Source organism: Aspergillus saccharolyticus (assembly GCF_003184585.1).
Source record: "Aspergillus saccharolyticus JOP 1030-1 unplaced genomic scaffold BP01scaffold_3, whole genome shotgun sequence".
In the NCBI taxonomy this organism is placed as follows: Eukaryota; Fungi; Ascomycota; class Eurotiomycetes; order Eurotiales; family Aspergillaceae; genus Aspergillus; species Aspergillus saccharolyticus.
In genome coordinates, this window is record NW_020290613.1 from 247,949 (window position 1) to 265,707 (window position 17,759).

At 52.5% G+C, this 17,759-nt stretch overlaps 7 protein-coding genes across 7 annotated transcripts; 4 read left to right on the forward strand and 3 right to left on the reverse strand.

The window, feature by feature from the left end:
* Positions 1–239: 239 nt before the first annotated feature.
* On the forward strand, positions 240–1,728 carry BP01DRAFT_371029 (Zn(II)2Cys6 transcription factor; the record flags this gene model as incomplete). The annotated part of the gene is made up of 3 exons (XM_025576644.1): positions 240–290; positions 337–888; positions 937–1,728. 3 exons carry the CDS (start codon positions 240–242, stop codon positions 1,726–1,728), a joined length of 1,395 nt encoding a protein of 464 aa, XP_025434766.1.
* Positions 1,729–1,986: 258 nt separating this feature from the next.
* BP01DRAFT_285614 (uncharacterized protein) lies at positions 1,987–2,707 on the reverse strand (the record flags this gene model as incomplete). Its single annotated transcript, XM_025571452.1, has 3 exons — positions 1,987–2,302; positions 2,365–2,497; positions 2,548–2,707. Coding segments are annotated over 3 exons (609 nt in total), but the record flags the coding sequence as incomplete, so codon positions are not given.
* An 844-nt stretch (positions 2,708–3,551) lies between these two features.
* On the forward strand, positions 3,552–5,176 carry BP01DRAFT_388637 (coiled-coil-helix-coiled-coil-helix domain-containing protein). Its single transcript, XM_025577853.1, has 3 exons — positions 3,552–3,863; positions 3,997–4,348; positions 4,413–5,176. The coding sequence occupies exons 1-3, from the start codon at positions 3,665–3,667 to the stop codon at positions 4,717–4,719; spliced, it is 858 nt and encodes a 285-aa protein (XP_025434768.1). The 5' UTR covers positions 3,552–3,664; the 3' UTR covers positions 4,720–5,176.
* A 751-nt stretch (positions 5,177–5,927) lies between these two features.
* On the forward strand, positions 5,928–9,748 carry BP01DRAFT_112590 (putative sister chromatid cohesion factor (Chl12)). Its single transcript, XM_025570328.1, has 2 exons — positions 5,928–8,859; positions 8,931–9,748. The coding sequence occupies exons 1-2, from the start codon at positions 6,161–6,163 to the stop codon at positions 9,388–9,390; spliced, it is 3,159 nt and encodes a 1,052-aa protein (XP_025434769.1). The 5' UTR covers positions 5,928–6,160; the 3' UTR covers positions 9,391–9,748.
* On the reverse strand, positions 9,493–10,462 carry BP01DRAFT_353092 (uncharacterized protein; the record flags this gene model as incomplete). Its single annotated transcript, XM_025574093.1, has 1 exon — positions 9,493–10,462. A coding segment is annotated over exon 1 (325 nt), but the record flags the coding sequence as incomplete, so codon positions are not given.
* A 1,694-nt stretch (positions 10,463–12,156) lies between these two features.
* BP01DRAFT_311364 (uncharacterized protein) lies at positions 12,157–13,115 on the forward strand (the record flags this gene model as incomplete). Its single annotated transcript, XM_025572448.1, has 2 exons — positions 12,157–12,426; positions 12,484–13,115. Coding segments are annotated over exons 1-2 (684 nt in total), but the record flags the coding sequence as incomplete, so codon positions are not given.
* A 2,140-nt stretch (positions 13,116–15,255) lies between these two features.
* Positions 15,256–17,381, reverse strand: fhdA (putative transcription factor Tos4). The gene is made up of 2 exons (XM_025572449.1): positions 15,807–17,381; positions 15,256–15,751 (listed from the first exon to the last, which is right to left on the reverse strand). Exons 1-2 carry the CDS (start codon positions 17,364–17,366, stop codon positions 15,725–15,727), a joined length of 1,587 nt encoding a protein of 528 aa, XP_025434772.1. The 5' UTR covers positions 17,367–17,381; the 3' UTR covers positions 15,256–15,724.
* Positions 17,382–17,759: the final 378 nt, after the last annotated feature.

The following is a 17,759-nucleotide window of genomic DNA, read 5'->3' on the forward strand; positions in this document are numbered from 1 at the left end:
ACCGATAAACCCCTCCAAATCTGCCTCCAGCCACACCCACATGGCCGATCCGCCGGGAGTGGCTGATGCCTATTACATACACAGCAGCGATGGCTGATGGCTCACCAGTTGTCATTGGCTCCCCGCGTCTCGTATTCTCTGGGCCTCCATGCCCACTGCAGGCAGGTATAATCAAAGAGTTGTCCCGGTGTTCACCATCGGCTCACTATGCCTACTATCGTGAATACTCAGATCCGATCATGGTAGCTCGCAGCAAAGGTTGCGCACTTTGCGTACATCGTCGGGTCAAGGTTCGGTTAATCCACCCTGACCAACAACATCTACTAATCGCCGCAGTGCGACCAACGACAACCTGGCTGCGCGAAATGCGAAACCTACGGCGAGCCTTGCCCTGGATATGCCCCGCGCTTCAAATTCGTCGCCGGGAAGCCATACCGCTCTCAACGCCGTCCGAAGCCAGGCTCGTCCCAGGATGGCTCGGCCCCAGAATCAGTTGCTGTCGTCCGATCCCAGTCTCCGCGGCAACAACAGCCAAACCAGCGGGGCAGTTGCCTATCACTCGCGTCAGCTGATGTGCATATGAGCCAGTGCCTCGAAATCTTGACTCAGGAACTTTCTAAGCCGTTTTCTGCAAGCTCGGCGCATGTCACCTCGTGCTGGTTTAGGGTTCTGCCCACCGTCTACGGACGCAATCGAACCTTGGACTTGACGATCAAATCCTTCGCAGCCCACCACCTGGGCAATATGACGAGCGATCCGCAAGCGGTGCATTATGCAAGACAGTTGTATGTTGAGTCTTTGTATCGATTGCGGGCCTCGTTAAATAGCTCCCGGGAATGTTATTCGTCCGAAGTGTTTTGTGCTGTGTTGCTTCTGTGCCTGTACGAGGTAAGTGCGCGTTCCATCCGCCCTGGCACCAAGACTGATAACTAGGAGCTGTTCACGAACGTACATGACGCAGATGCTTGGATGAAACATGCCAAGGGATTGAGTCAGTTAGTGGAGCTCAGAGGAGCCACCCGCTATCATACAGCGCTCGACCATGTGTTACTCAAGGCCTCTCGGGGCTTGGTTGTCATGTACTCCCTCTTCTCAGGACAGAGCTGTTTCCTATCATCGGAAGAATGGCACGCCGTGATGAAGCAGCACCCGAATATCGGCTTGGGCGCCGAATTTGCGGACTTGATCGAACAGTTCTTCGCCTACTTCACCTTCGCACCTGGTCTTGTGCATGAGCTTTATAGCCTAAGAGACGCTGATCATGGCGAGCCAAAAATTGTCGCCAAAGCGGGTGAATTGCTTGTTCGTACCTTGACCATGAAGAGTAAACTGTGTGCATGGTTTGTTGGGTTCTCAAAAGTCGTGCCTGTTCCCCATGAAACTCGATCTTTCCCGGCGGACCTCTGCTATCCAGTTGTACTTGAGTACGCGGATGAGAACTCTGCATCGATTTACTGCGCGTATTACTCTTACATGGTCATTATACACGAAATCCTGAGGGTCTGTGGGTACCCAGGTGAGCACGCCGCCGCTGTTGTCTACTTTCGCGACCAGATCTGCAAGTCGGTTGAGTACAATGCTCGAGGCCTGTTGGGGCCATACCGCATGGGATTTCCCTTGAGGGTCGCCTACGAAGTTGCGGATCCTTCTACGAAGGCTTGGATTGAGGGTCGTCTGGAGATCCTCTCAAAAGTCTATGCAGCTGTGCGTCCAGAGAACTTCGGATAAAGGCAGCACGGCACCAGAGCACCACGATAAGACACAGCAATTCCCATTCTCAGTATAGCGAGAACTAAGCCAACTCCGGCTGCGTCACCTATATCGCTAGGCTTCTGCGCTACCCGGGACTTCTTTCACGGGCCACAGAGGCTCTGCGACAGCACGAGCCAGCAGCAAGATAATGACAATCAAAACCTCCATCACCAGTCCCATGCCCACCATAACGGCCTCACTACCATCGAAGGGGCTGAACTTCTGTGGCCCAAACTCCGCCAGCAGGAAGTAAACCACTCTGACCACCAAAAACGGAAGAGAGGCTAGTACTATCAAGACACAGCTCTTTCCAGCTGCCGATAATATGGAGCGATATGTCATGGCTAGCCAGATCACAAGGCCACACACGAAACAGAAAGTGGTAACGAACACGGCGCCTCCTGCATACATGCAGCCAGGAATCCTAACACACTCGCCCACCACAACCATGACTATGGAGATTATAACCGGGAATCGAAAGAAGTGGAGGAGAAAGCGGACGTGCTTGGGGTAACGCGAGTTGCCGGGGCCGGTGCGACCTGCTTGTCCACTATGGATCGGCCACCGTGTCAGGTCCTATTCGCATCACGGGATGGGACTTCTTCGTCTTACCTTCGCAGAAGCACGAGACTCACTTCAAATAAGAGAGGCGAAAGACCAATACTCCGCAGTACGGATTCTGCTATGAGCATTGACCGACTCGGGTGGGAATTGGAGATCACCATGGCCGAGCCGGCAATGCGGACTGAACGGCAGGGTTTAGCGTATGCTTTGTCCGCATGATGGCATACATACTCTGTGCCAATACGCCGAGCAGCCCCCACCATGAGTAAAGGAAACATCGGGCATGACGTTTCTGTCTCCGATGGTGCCAGTAGCGCCATTCCTGATTGTATCTCATGAGGAACTGGACGAGCTGGATGATCGAGAAAAGAACCACCTCAACAATAGCAATATATCGTTTCTGAGACGAAATGCTGGTGTTTACAGCGCTTGGAGCAGTCATCTCGAGAATTAGCTGAGCCGACATGGATGGTAAATGCAGGGAACTATTGAAAGAGTATGGATGGAAGTATAGAACAGTTGTTGGGGTAAGACGAAGAGGGCGCCACAACAGAGGCGCATACGACCAGACTATATATATCCGAGACCATCTCAGTAAACTTTTTATCGCATCTTTGCGCTTCACGTTCTTTTTCTGCTCGCGTGAAGGCTCAGTGCATACTAGCCATGGCCCTCCTCGTGCTGGGTGGAGACATCGCGATGAGTGACCATTCTAGGTTTAGCGCATCTTGAGCATCAGCGGCCAATCGCGGGATGGTCTTTTGCCGTCTACAATGAAGACCTCCAGCATTCGAGCTCCAGGCTGTCTGTGCGCAGCACTTATCATGGGTACATTTCAAAGAAGACTTACTTCGTGGCTTGAGCATGATCTGGGTTACAGAAGCTGACTTTCAATGAACGCTTCGATTGGCCTGTAATATCAGTACGTAGGACCTCGGATCTTTAGTTGGTTGGTCTATTACTTGTGATTTGGGCGATAAGCTAACTTGAAGACAGTTCGCACTTCTGAACCAAGCTCTCAAGGTGGAAAAACCATAGGTATCTCGTCTGCCGTCAATAACATCTTGGATCTATAACGCGATGTTGTTGCAGCGCAGTGCAATCTGATTGGCCCTGGCCGCATGAGCTAGCCCCTCTCTGGAAAGCGGTAAGCCTGATGCCTGAGGTGTCTTTCCTGCCAACCTTCCACCCATTCTCCGCCGCAGTTCGCACTGCATTTCCAATCCATTGACTATCCGTATTCTACCCAGACCTGCGTCGCTCTTGTCGGGCCTTGATGCCTCTCTTCTTCCTTTGATTCTTCTCATATATTTCTCTTCAATTGATACCTCTTTTTATAATTCCCGTCATGTTCCGCTCCGCAGCTCGTGTCGTCCTCCGCGCGCCGGCTGTCCCAGCCTGTGGCCCGGCCAGCAAACGATTGATAAGCACTTCTCCCGTGGACAAGAAGTCGAGGAGTTGGAAGGGTGGCATCGTCCGTCTGAGTCTGGCTGCAGGCGCAGTCTACTACTACAATACCAGCCCTGTGTTCGCGCAGGACCCGAAATGTACGTAATGTCCGCTATCCCGACATTTTCCTCCCGAAACTTGGTCATCGTCCCGAGATCAGAACTATGATATGTCGTCACCTCCAACAAAGATGCCGAAAATCAAAACAGTCGATTAACAAGATGCACATAGTCTCCTTCCGCTCCCAACCGCAGCCCGAATCTGTTGCTGAAGAACCTCTCCCGACCCTCGACTCCGTGAAGCCCAAGATCCGCGAGCAGAAGGCTCCCACTCCCGCCCCCAGTGCCGCGCCTGCCGCGCCTCAGCCCCCTGCCGAAACCACCCAGATCGACCCCGCGGAACTTGAGGAACAGGCCGGCCACGAGGCTGCCTTCAATGAGGAGACCGGCGAGATCAATTGGGACTGCCCTTGCCTTGGCGGCATGGCCCACGGCCCTTGCGGAGAGGACTTCAAGGCTGCTTTCAGCTGCTTTGTCTTCTCCACCGAGGAGCCTAAGGGAATTGACTGCATTGATAAGTTCCAGTATGACAATGGCTTTCCTGTTGACCCCGAAAAGCCTGTCACTAACAGTAACCTCCTCCCTTAGGGCTATGCAAAACTGCTTCAGACAATATCCCGAGGTCTACGGTGCCGAGCTGGAGGACGATGAGGCCCCCGCTGAGGGACAGGCCGCTTCCGCCCCCGCCACTGGTGACGAGCAGCCCGTGAGCGCCGCTCAAATCGATGCTTCCTCCACCTCTGATGAGAAGCACGCCCGTGCACACGAGGTCAACGCCGCAACCAAGTCGCAGCTCGCGGAGAAGGGCGAGCTCGCCGAAAGCGAGGAGCTGGTCCCCAAGGAATGGCATAACACGGAGGCCAAGAACAATGCCCCCGAGCAGACGCAGAAATAGAGCCGAACAACCGACGAGTTCTGTCATCAAGCGAGATCATGAATTGGAGCTGCAGCAAAGACAAAACCTGGGTAAGAATCGAATAAAATATCACAAGAAGAAGAAGAGTGATGGAGTAAGCTGGGATCGGGTTGTGTGTATCATCATATGAATCTGTTTCAGTATCTTATACCCCCTACCCTTTCCTTCTGTGTGCTCGTTTTTTCCTCTTTGCGTGCATCGGTCTTGTCAGCTCGTCGCTTAAGCCCATCCCGTCCAATTCAGAGCGTCATTGGGACCGGATACTGGCTGTTTTGTGTCGTTCTTCTGCCGACGACCCTCGCGTCCTGGACCATTGCCTTTTAGCCCTCCTCCCATTCCCTGTTTGAGTACCTGTATCTAAAATCACTGTACTTGTATTGTTCCCTTTTGTTGATGGTCATTTAGCAAAGCTGGAAGAGAGACGACATGGATAGAGATAGATTAACTGAATAGTTATCTTTTGATCTGGGATTTTGATATTCACGACTTCCGTATGAACTCGTTTCTTTCTCTTCTGTAAGGAGTACCTAGGATGGAAGCACTCATTCCGAGTGCAAAGGAAATGATCGAATCCTGTAGGCTTTGATCCACCTCTGTTTGATTTTGGAATATTTCTAGTGTTCTCTTTAAAAGTGGCGCATTCAGTGGATTACCTTATACTACGGAGTACTCCGTATATTGTAGCCGAATCAACATCTCATCAACCCTAATTTGGACTAGCGCGTTCCCGTCGCGTCTCCCCCACGCGTCAGTATCAACGCCGAAGGACTCCATAGAAACCATTGAAACCCAACTTTATCCACAAAAGAACTGGTGATGAAGATAGCGGCGCCATAAGTCCGGCCCACTATTCTCCCCTCACTAGTTGTCTTTGGTGTTTGCATCTCAAGCACATCCCAACTCTCCCTCTTCTCGCCCCTCTACACAAACAAAACCACCAAATCCCTCCCTAATTAGATGACCACCCCATCATCACCACCCCCCTCCTCGATCCCCCCCTCTTCCTTCGACCTAGCAGCCCTCCACGACCTTAGCTACTCAGACACAGTGGTCCCCTCCGACCTCGAATCCGAACTCCAACATCCGCCGCCGCTACCGGCCTCCCAATCCTTCTCCGACGATCTCGAGGCACTCAACCTACAGCGCCAGGAGCAGCAGGCGCGCAATCGAGTCGTCATTCAGCATCGCGCGTGGAATCTATCGGATGTGTTCCGGAGTGACGAGGATATAAGGCCTGGTACTTTTTTTTCTCCTCTCCGTTTGTCTTGGTGACTGGAATTGAGGAACGGGGTCTAGCAGTTGGATTTTGCTTCTTATGCTGAGAGGTTGCGTCGGGACGTGATTTACAGATACCCCTACGAGATTACCTAGGCGTCAATCGTTGGCTCGGTTGCCGTCCTCTCCGCCGAGTGTTTTGAGGATGCCATTTATTTCGTCGCCGGGTGCGGGTGCTGCTCCTGCCGGCGCTGCGGGCGCAGGTGAGGGTGTGGCGTTGGTCGAGACGCTTAAGCGGAAGAATGAGGATGGTGGGGAGGGGCCTGCTGCTGCTGATTCTTCTGCTGCTGCTGGTGGGGTGAAGAGGCCGAAGATCATGGGTGGGTTCTTGGACGAGGAGGATGAGGAGGAGGAGGAGGAGGAGGATGAAGACGGCATGGAGGCCTTTCGGGATGCGGAGATTGGTGGTGGGGGCGGGGATGCGTTGGGGGAGTGGGCGACTCTGTCGCAGCCGTCGTCGCTGGCCTTGCGCTCGGGAACGCAGACACAAACGCAGCCTGCCTCCTCTGCCGGGCCAAAGAGGCCGAAAGTCATGGGTGGGTTTCTGGACGACGACGATGAGGATAACGATATGGATGGATTGGAGGCGCTTCAGGATGCGCAATTCAAAAGTCAGTTCATGATGGAGGAGCAAATCATTGCGCAGCCGCTTGTCGAACTTCCTGCGATTCCCAAGCCGCCGCCGCCAATTGCCCCAGAGCCTAGTCATTCAATGCCCACGACGACGGCTCTACCATCGCGAAGACCAATGCGGTCGATTCAGATCAAGACCTGCTCCGGCAAAATGCATCATGTTGCGCTAAAGAAGCCGGCAAGTAGGGTGTCGTACGAGAAATTGGTGGCCGGTCGTTCGACTCATGCCCCTGGTCGAGCTCAGAAAGCCTACTATGGTATTGAAATCCACCGACTTCTGGATGAGGCGGCGAAAGAGGACAGTGCTGCCGATGAAGCGAGATCGCGGCCTACCCATTCGGTACAGCAGTCAATTGAGCCTCCGCTGCATGCTGACCACAGCCAGGCTGCCAGTAAACATGCCAAGGCGATGTGGACGGAGAAGTACCGCGCACGCAAATTCACAGAGCTTATCGGTGATGAACGCACCCACCGGCACGTTCTACGGTGGCTGAAAGGTTGGGAACCGATCGTCTTTCCCAACCTCGTCCGTTCAAAGCCGAAGAAACCAATGCAGAGCGATAAAGACGAGGAGGAATTGGCGCATCGAAAGGTCTTACTCCTGTGCGGCCCGCCGGGACTGGGTAAGACTACTCTCGCGCACGTATGCGCTCGCCAGGCGGGCTATGAGGTGCTTGAGATCAATGCCAGTGACGATCGGAGCCGGGATGTTGTCAAGGGTCGCATCAGGGACTCCCTTGGAACAGAGAATGTCAAAGGGATGAATGTCGAGGTCGGGGAGGACAGAGTGCGCAAGGCCGGACGGCCGGTTTGCGTGGTTGTGGATGAAGTAGACGGTGTCGTGAGCGGGTCCGGTGGTAGTGGTGAAGGTGGTTTCATGAAGGCCCTGATTGACTTGGTGATGCTGGATCAGAAGAACTCTGCCCGCAAAGCCGAAAAGAATTCGACTACCGGCAAGAAGAAGAAGGGCGACAACTTCCGCTTCTTGCGTCCTCTCATTTTGGTGTGTAACGATGTCTACCACCCTAGTCTACGGCCGCTGCGGACGGCTTCAATTGCCGAGATCATCCACGTGCGCCAAGCGCCGCTGGAGAATGTCGTTGCGCGCATGAAGCGAGTGTTCAGCATCGAAGGCATCCCCGCGGACAATGATGGCGTTCGGCGTCTCTGTGAGGCATCTTGGGGCATTGCCCGGAGAAAGCAGATGGGCGTCAAAAGCAGCGGCACCGCTGAAGGTGATATCCGAAGTGTGCTCGTTGCAGCCGAGTGGGTGGCTCATAAGCTCCGGAGCGAGTCTCCATCCACGCTGAGGCTGACACGCAGTTGGCTGGAGCAGAAAGTCCTCAGCGACAAAACCGGCGGTGGATCGTTCTTCAAGGGCCTGAACCGCGGTGGCCTGCGAGACCTCGTGGAGAGGGTGTTCACCGAAGGTGCTGGCTTCGCCGACGCCCCTGTTGGCGCCGATTCCTTTCGCGACCCCTACGACGATTCCGCCAAAGTCCCCGTAGGCGTTGCAGACCTGCGCAAGCGCCATGCCATCAACCGCCTTCGTGAAATGGTTGACGCCAGTGGCGAGCATGACCGCTGCGTGTCCGAGTGCTTCTCCACCTACCCGCTACAAACGTACCAGGATGATACCTTCCTCTCCAAACCCAACACGGCCTACGAATGGCTGCATTTCCACGATACCATCTCCTCCAAGATCTTCACCCACCAAGACTGGGAATTGAGCGCCTACCTCAGCCAGTCCGTTGTCGCCTTCCATCATCTCTTCGCCTCGACCCATGGCAAAGCCAAAGCACCCTCCACGAACGCGGACAAGGACGACCCTACTGGCGCGGAAGAAGAGCATCCGTTCTCCGGACCGCGCGCCGACTTCGCCGCCTACGAAGCCCAGAAGCAGAACCGCGCTCTGCTCACTGAGTTCCAGGCCTCCTTTTCGGCGCCGTTGAGTCGACTCTTCGGCTCCACAGAATCACTCGTTCTGGACTTGATTCCCAACCTCATCAGGATGCTCTCGCCGGACGTCAAGCCCGTCGTTGTGCGTGGCAGCGGCGAGCAGCGGAGCATAGCCAGCGTACGCAAGGAGAGCGAGCGGCTGCTCGTCCAGGCCGCCGTGCGCGTCATGACGGGTCTCGGAGTGCGGTTTGAGAAAGTGCGCGTCGAGGGAGCGGGCGGTGCCCATAGTGGATGGGCATATCGAATGGAACCGTATGTTAATGTCCCCTGAGGAACTCTTTTCAAACGACATTGACGAATTGCTGATGTGACGAATCAAACAGACCCCTAGACACCCTGATCACCTTCTCCCAAACCAGACCCACCACCTCTTCATCCTCAACCTCCTCCGCCCCTGTCCGCTACGCCGTCCGCCAAGTCCTCGACCAAGAGTACCGCAAGGAAACCAGCCTCAAGAAATCTGCCGACGGCCTCAAACACGCCTCTAGTAACAGGACCAGCGGTAGCCAGCAGGCCCACTCGGATGCTAAAGCCAAGGGCTCCGCTGCCGCAGCCAATCTGAGAAACGGCGTAGCGGTGAAGCGCGATTTCTTTGGTCGGATCATCGAGGAGAAGCCGCAACCTGCGTCCAGTGGCGGTGGGGAGGAGGTGCAGAAAAGGAATGCCGCGGCGCAGAGTGAGATGTCCAAGGCGGGGAGACGGGTGTGGGTAACGTACCATGATGGGTTTTCCAATGCGGTCAGAAAGCCGATCTCGATGGCGGAATTGTTAGCGGATCTGTAGATTTGTGCCTGACCAGGGAGGTATCACGATGTGGTGTGTAGTTAATGATTGCATGAAGCGTTTCACGTATATAGTTCGGAGTCTTTTTGAAAGATGTATTGATGTGCACCTGGAAGAGTATGCGAAAGGACCAAAGGATGAGAATTCAATACAAAATACATTGACCATTCACAAAGGAATCAACAGGAATCTGATACTCACGCCAATAAGGGCCGAATAGAAACAGGCAAAAAAAAATAAAATAAAAAGCCATACCATATCCCCATCGTAATATCCGTAATTGACACTCTCCCACGCAAACTTTTGGGTAGAGTTTCTTTCGTGTCATGCTACCTGATGCTCCCTCCATCCCTCCCCATTATCATCCGTGCACATGTACTACTCTGTATAATATATGCATTCTTCCTCCTCCCCTTCTTTTCTTTCCTCCTAAACACCCTACCCTCCGCCTCCACCTCCTCCTTTCAAGCAAAGAGAACAACATCACCTCAAAGCAAGATACGTCCCCAGCGTCTCGTAATCGACTTTAGCCATCTTCCCCCCCGACGAGGAGCCGGACTTGCTGTGCTTGTGCGTAGACGTGCTGGGGCTGGTGCTGGTCTTCGTTGTTGTCGTTGTCGTCGTCGGTGCCGGCGCGTCTTTCGAGTCCTTCTCCATATCTTTCGATTTGAGCTTGGTGAGGCACTTGGTGGTGAGGGATTTCAGGGTCGAGGCGGTGGAGGAGACGCTCGATGTGGAGGCGGCGTCGTCGTTGTTGTCGCCGTGGTATGTGGAGGTGGATTTAAGGGAGGGGGTGGTGGTTTTGGAGGGCATTTTGGTGGTTGGTTTTGTTTTTGTTCGTTTTGGGTGTGATGCCAGGGTTGGTTTGAGGCTGTGGATGTGGTTGTGCTTGACTCAGGTTGGTTGGTGCTTTGTTCAACTGTATAGATGTTGATGATGTTCAATTGTGTCGGTGTGTAGGCAAGGTGTCACTTCATACGATGATGATATATCCAGTACACAATTCGCGTCGAATGTCTCAATTGAGCAAGAGTATGAATAATAGAGGTATAAGTATGGCTTTGAGTATGAGTAGAAATAGAAGTATGATGATATGATTGAATGCTTTGATATGCAGTAGATCTAACCCTGCCACAGGGAAAACGCCCATTCCTTATATACTAAACGTACTGTATGTACACTTCCAGCTTCTACTCCGAACACCGAGTCTAGTCCTGGATGTATGTCCTGTACCCCCACGGTCCCCGTGCATCAATTACTCACCACTTTTCGGATTCTGTCAATTTCGAAACTCGATTGTCATACTTCCAAGGACAAACAAAGACAGAAAAAAAAATAATCTACTCCGAGCAATCCGGAATAAAGCCGAGCTCGTGCTTAGACGCGCCAAGAGTCCAGCCGCGGGCCCCAGCCACGAATGGGATGCATGTCGGAGGACGCTTGGGGTTTAGTTGACCGAGACATACAAAACATACTAAACATACATACCAAGCCGCGAAGGGCGCGAAGGGGTGACCCAACCTAGAGCCTTAAACTGAAGGCCCGGGATCGGAGTAGTTGAGACTTTGACTCAGTATGTGGAGTAACCGTGGACTTGGGGATTCGTATTCCGTATCTTGCGTCAAATGAAAGGGCTTGGGGTTGGGTTGTCTGCCTATGATTGATGGGTGCCTGTTGGCGTAAGTCCTTGTGGCTATGGTCATGAGAATACTGTAGATCTAGGATTGAGGATTGGATGCCTTTGACGGAAATGACGGCCAGCTTGACTGGACGATATCCGTTTGTTAGTTTTTAGGCATGTGTTCAGCACTGGCGATAGTCACTGTTCATGTGTTCCGAGTACAGTACAGCTCAGTCAGGTAGCACGCTCAGACAGATGATCGACGATAGTACTCGTACGTCCAGATCACCCCAGATCAGGATCCTGATTTCTAAGACTTGGATCTTGGGACACTGAATGATAACCTCTAGGCTCTGCTAAGGTTGAGTGGAGCCCAGCCCTGCCCACATGTGTGTCACCCTCCCGCGACCATGACTCAACGTTCTGGGCTGGATGATTCCATTCTCTCTGGACTGGCGGTAAGCATGTGCTGGTTGCAAAGTGTAGGGGCGATGCAAAGCGATGATCCTATCGTGTGTTCGATAGCTATTTCCGAAATGAATCATGATATCGCATCAAGGTGTATGACGTGGGGTTGCGTGTCTAGCAACTTTTTTTCCTAGTCCGAAGAGGGTCGCGTTTATTCCGAGGGGTAGAGGAGATTTAACTCCGATGCCGCTGTCCATTCCGAGAGGAGAGTGAGCTTCCCCGAGGTAGTCCGGTCGTTGGGTTCTGGTGTACTTGCTGCTACAGTGCTCAGGTTCTTCATTGAGGTAACTGGTATTGTTTGGGAAGACATGAATTGAGAAAGATGTTGTGGTAGTAGTGGTGTGTTCTGTTTGAAGTGAATGCGTACTCAGTGGATGCAGATGCGGCGGGCGATCTAATCTCTTGGCAGAGATACTCCATAGTTACTCTTGACAATTGACACACACTCGTCGCATGAGTCTCTTGCTGATGAACGACTTGACCACAATGGAAAGAGACTCTTCATCTCCAGAGGAAAGGGCACTGAAGCCACTGGTACTTTATGCTCAAGCCTCACACCGGAGAAGGTTTCTTGCATCCAGAAGTCTGCCTCTATGCTGAAGAAATCTTTCAAGCCTCCAGTGAGCTGTGCTTCCCAACACAATGAGCTTCTCATGCAAATATACAGCACCCAAACGGAAAGAGCTATGCTGGAGCTTTCCGCAACAACTTTGGATGTGATGAGAAGGAGCATCCCTCGAAGAATGGCAATCCATTGTTGAAACATCTCTACTCCAGAATCGATTTTCATCACATCATCATCATCATCACTATCATTATTGCCACTCGTTATAATCACTGGTAATCTACTCTAACACTCGTTTGAACCACCCTCACTTCTTTAACTGCAATTCAAATGGCGATGGAGACAGAGCGCAGCCTCTGGTTCGTTCCCGTCTACTTGACCAGTAGGTGCATATATTACCCCCTCCAGATATGCAGCATTGCTAAGCCAAGAGAACAAGTCCTTCCTATGTCCAGATTTCCCTTGCTCCAAAGGACATACCCCACGACTTTCTTCCCCCCCAATAATGACGAAACCCCCGAAACCCTCTTTCGAGACGGCGTATTCACCGACCAAGGACATATGCGCTGGGTCCATCGCGACAACCCGTCCGCAATTCTTTACTGCGTCAGTGGTTGCTATAGTCCCGAAAATAATCAGTATGGGGCCTCGGCTTTCGTCTACGGTCCGCAGATCATAGGCTACCCCGGCAGTGGCATGTTCTGCCTGGATACGCGAATACGCGGGCCTATGGAGCAGTTGGCCCCGCAGACTGAGGAAAGAGCGCACCTTCAGGCGGCGGTGTCGGCTCTGACGTTTGCGCGCTCAGTGGAGCCGACACCACGTATCCGGACGCTTGTGATTGCCACGCACCGCGATCACCTTGCCCATGGCGCCGCCATTTACACGCCTCAGTGGGTGGCTGACCATTGGAGAGGAGAAAACGGGGAGCGTGTTGCCAACTGCGATATCTGGCTGGAATTGCTGGCGGAGGTGGAAGGCCTTGCGCAGCGCGGGATAGATGTCCAGTTCTGGCGCCTCTCGAGCATCGGGGGACGCATGGGTAGTGCCAGGTTGGCGGCGGAGGCTGCTGCTAGGGTCCGTTGGCCGCATGGTGGTGGCTTCCTCACTCAGCCCAATGGCGTCTCCGATGGCGTTTACAGTTCTTCTTCTAGTTCTGCCCCTGATGCTGCTCCTGATGCTGGCCCCGATTCTGCTGCTGGTGATGCTGCTCCTGATGCTGCTGGGGATGCTGCTGGCCCTGATGCTGCTTGCTTCGATGCTGCTGCCGGTGCTGCTGGTCCTGATGCTGCTGGCACTAGTGCTGCTGCCAATGCTGCTCCTGTTGGTGCTCCTGTTGCTGCTCGTGTTGCTGCCCCTGTTGTTGTCCCTGTTACTGCTCCTGTTACTGCCCCTGTTGCTGTCCCTGTTACTGCCCCCGATGTTGCTTCTGCCGACGCTACTCCTAATAATGCTGCCAATGCTACTGTCAATGCTGCTGCCGATACTGGTGTCGGCACTACTGTCAATTTTACTGCCGATAGTTTTGTCTATACTGCTCTTGATACTGCTGTCGATGCTGCTCTTGATACTTCTATGGATTCTGCTTCTGATACTGCTATCAATGCTGGGTCCAATGCTGCGCCCTTTGTTCGTCATTCTATTTAGCATGCTGCTCCTACTGGACTACCAAACAGCATCCAAAATGGCGTCTGGCGACGAAATGTGGCGGGTTTAATTGGGATATAGGCGAAGACCTTTGGCAGACGGGTTTCATTCGAAATTGGTTTCTTTTGATATGTGTGAGATGTCTCAAAGATTCTGAAGTTGGAGAGAAGATTCACTGGGGCTATAGTTTGCTTTTGGGATACTCCGGCCGAGGAGTTAAGAGAGATTGGAGGTATTTTGCGAAGGGTTAGAGGTCTCTCGGGAATTAGATAGTCATAAATAGTCTTTTAACAATGTAGTATAAAGTAACCTGGATCATGAGACTGAGGTTTCAAACTAGTTGACCAGGTTGATTATAAGACACTGGGAGAGGATCTGCGCATCTCAGTGAAGTTCAATAGTGAGTAGTAGAAGTAGCATTCCTTTAAAAGTTCCTCTAGACTGAACAGCAATCCACGAAGGGGACGCAGAACAGGGTACGACAGAGAGTGTTAGGATACTGCTTCTGCTAAGTATGGCCGGAGAGATCGGAGAGCATTGATTTAAAGTATGACTGGGAGCTCCTAGTCCTGGATATCTAGCCAAAGGTGAAAAAGTGCCAATTTTTCAATGGAGGGAAGAGATTAGTGCGTGCTGATGGCGCAGAAGCTAGGGTGCCATGTCGCAGGCTGTTTGTTGTTCGATGGAGGACTGATGTGAACTAAGTAGGTAAACAAGTTAGAGTATACATGTCTATCTATATACATTATCAAATTAAAAGGACAAAGGAAGACACGTGAGTCCCTTCCTCGAAGAGACTGCGAGTAGAGATGAATACCTTTATTGCGACCTCTGGTTGAGATGTAGCCACAAAGTGGTAGGTAATAAAGGTCCCTAGGGTTTCAGGTTAGTAAGCGGTGTACACCTCTTCACTGCACGAGTCTACGGTCACCGTCACGAGGCACGGGTCCACAGTACGTCTGTCCACCAATCAAGCAGAGTAAACTCTCGGGTATTCTTTCTGGAAGATGTGGTTTCATTGGTTGGTCTAGAACTATAGACTGGAGGTTCACTGGCAGCCTACCTAGTCATAACTTGGAGCCTGAGCACAATGGAACCTAATGCAAGCACACCTGGCTGCAGATCCTTCCACAGAAGATGGATCCCTCTACCTTTACTTAAGTAGTCGAGAATAGCCCTATTTTCTCATACAACAAGTCTAGTTGACCAAGTCAAGGGGACTGTTACTCCTCCTCGCTCCTTGTTTTGTTTCCTTTTCCGAATGCTTCAAGGTTGTGTGGTGTGTACGGAGTAGGAAGCTAAATATGGGCCAAATCCTGAGCCAGGTCTTCTGTCTCATGAATAATACGAACTGACACCTCTCTCATTGTCGCGAAAGGTTGTCTGGGAAATTCTCTACAAGATACAACCCGAATCATCGATCGCACAGCATTTACTTTGGTCCCTTCAGGATACCAGATGTATCCATAGAACCTGAGGTAACGCATCGTCGTAGTTGCCCTCTGAGAACCCTCACAATGCAGGAGGGCTGAGTTTACTGCATACCTCGGATCCTCATTATCATCAACTAAGCTTTTGTTCCCTGAGAATCTTTCAATATAACGTACAAGTCATCAGATGATAGTATGAGGTTTCTGGATGAGAAAAAGATCGAACCAAGAGCTCAGCAGCAAAGGAAAACGTTGCAGGAGGATGTTCAGGCAACCAACAGACCAGTACAAACATCCCACGCACGGCCTGAGAATCCATGAGTCGACATCAGCATCCACATACACACACACACACACACATCACCAAACAAAAACAAAGGAGATACAATAAAACACAAATAAATCCGCCGTCATCATACACCTTCATCAAACATAAAATAAACAGGGTATGCCCACGCCGACGCTATGCGAGTCCTTGTGCAGAAATCAAATCAAAAGGGTGTGGTGGTAGGGGGGGGAGGAAAGAGTCAAGCGTAGCAAAATATGTACCAGGAAATGCCAGGAAGGAAAAGTATTCTTGAATGATATATGATTCTTTCTTATTTATTTCGGCTTGCGCCAGAAGTATTGCTAAAGAAAAACAGTCAGTGAAATTGCTCTGCACAATCATATGAAAAGAACATACTTTGTGCTGCTTGCGGCAGTTGCGCAGGCCAGGTTTTCTGAGGTCATGAACCACAGCCTCCCGTCGCATATCGTCCTCATCAAAGTCCGGGATATAATAGTATTCACTCTCGAGAGCCTTGCCTGCTGCATCCTTTCCCTCACGAGCGACCTTGCCAATGCACTTGGTGGTATCCAGGATGGTTCGAATCTCCTCTCGTGTAGGTCCCTGTCTTGAGTGGCTGTCCCGCTTCCACAGAGCTGGAGGAAGGTTGTTAAGGATCGTAGAGAACGGAGTCGAGGAAAGGCGTGAGAAGGCCAATTGGTTGACAGCGTGGTTCTGAACGCGTTCACCGCTTTCATCAAGAGGCTGGGGCTTGGTCGGTGTGACATCATCCTGATCCTCATCCGCAGCGGACTCTTCCACCTTGGATGATGTCTGACTCGTAGCCTTGACGGGTTGAGCGGGCTGGGACGCGAGCTGATTGCGGGGACGAGCAGGCCGCAGTGGGGACTCGTCTGCAGTGAAGGAGGCCATCCGTGGTAGGAGATTCTCGCCAAAGGGCCCGAAGGAATGAATGATAGGGTCATTCTCCTCATCATGATCCGAGAAGTCTTCATGTCTACTCAATTCACTCAAGTCACTCGACTGGGAGCTCTGCAGCAAGTCCTCTACACTGGACGAAGAGGTTTGCGTAGCGGCCAGCATTGATCCTGCAGATACAGGTCGGCGAACAGGAGAGCCCTCATCTTCGTACACAACCACAGCGTTCCGCGCGCGTGTCGGGGTATACAGAGGGGAAGACGGCGGCACCAGAGACTTGACGGCAGGCGAGGGCGAGACCGGGGAGGCCAGGCGTTGGCGGTCGACCTCAGGGCTGTCATGAATACTCCGCATCGATTGTCCCTTGCGTTGTTTGGGCGTGGCTTCTTCCTCCTCCCAGGTCTGTTCGGAATCGGTGGAGGTGTAGTCCTTCTTGTCGTTTCGAGGCCATTGAACGAGCACACGAGCCTCGTGGACATCAATCATGATGTCAGCGTCCTTGATATCCGAGGTGAAAGTCTTGCCCTTGCCCAAGTCGTATGTTTTCCCCTGGCAGTGCAGCTTGATTCCATTCCAACCCAGGCACATAATCTCCACGGTATCACGGTCGAATGGGTTGGGGGCTGGCTTGTACCGGGCCTTGACGTGCACTCTCGAAATCATCCGGTTGGCAGCGAGTTGGTGGTGGCACGAGGCACTGGATCTACCCATCAAAACTGGTTCCCCACTCTCGGGCAGCATCAATTCAGGGACTGTGGACAGAGGGGTTCTCTCGGAGGTGGCAGTCAACGTGCGTCGAGAAGCCGGACGCGGCAGAGCCATTCGAGGAGGCGAGGAGGACATGATATGGGTCGACGAGGTCGGGACCGGAGTAGGATAGGTGGACACGATGCCATGTTCATCGCGTGCTACACGCTTCTGAGGGCGAGGCAGTGACGGGGAGGAGCTCAATGGCTCGAAAGCAGGCAAGAGGGAGGCCGGACGCTTGATACCTGCCACAGGAGCAGCTATACTGCTCCTCGGAGGCGAAGACTCCATGTTGTTGACTCTGTCCTTCGCGTCGTACACGTCTGGCACGAAGCTAAAGTAATTAAGATTATGTCACTCGCGAAACTGCACACGGAATTGGGTTCAAGATCCCACCGATCAATTGGGGACCTATCTGTTCGCGTCGAGGACGAGTGGGAAGGGAAGATCTCTAAGTTCTATGGAAGTGGGAGGTAGGATAGCAATCGGGTGACGAGTGGTTCGTGCAGACCAGAAGGCAAGATCAAAAGGAAAGTACCTAGTCCCTACAGACGAAAGGAGACGACCAGGAAGCAGAAAAGCGTGAAGCGTGAGGCGTGTAGCGTGTCAAGGACGGGCAAAGGAAGGGAAGGAACCTTGAGGGTTCATCTGCCCCGAGAGACAAAAAGGGTTCAGGAGGTTGGT

Coding starts and splice junctions, on each gene's coding strand:
- fhdA (XM_025572449.1), bottom strand. CDS start 17,366: ATGGAGTCTTCGCCTCCGAGGAGCAGTATAGCTGCTCCTGTGGCAGGT. Junction 15,752..15,806: donor ACTGCCGCAAGCAGCACAAA/GTATGTTCTTTT, acceptor GTTTTTCTTTAG/CAATACTTCTGGCGCAAGCC.
- BP01DRAFT_112590 (XM_025570328.1), top strand. CDS start 6,161: ATGCCATTTATTTCGTCGCCGGGTGCGGGTGCTGCTCCTGCCGGCGCT. Junction 8,860..8,930: donor TGGGCATATCGAATGGAACC/GTATGTTAATGT, acceptor CGAATCAAACAG/ACCCCTAGACACCCTGATCA.
- BP01DRAFT_388637 (XM_025577853.1), top strand. CDS start 3,665: ATGTTCCGCTCCGCAGCTCGTGTCGTCCTCCGCGCGCCGGCTGTCCCA. Junction 3,864..3,996: donor GTTCGCGCAGGACCCGAAAT/GTACGTAATGTC, acceptor AGATGCACATAG/TCTCCTTCCGCTCCCAACCG. Junction 4,349..4,412: donor GACTGCATTGATAAGTTCCA/GTATGACAATGG, acceptor CTCCTCCCTTAG/GGCTATGCAAAACTGCTTCA.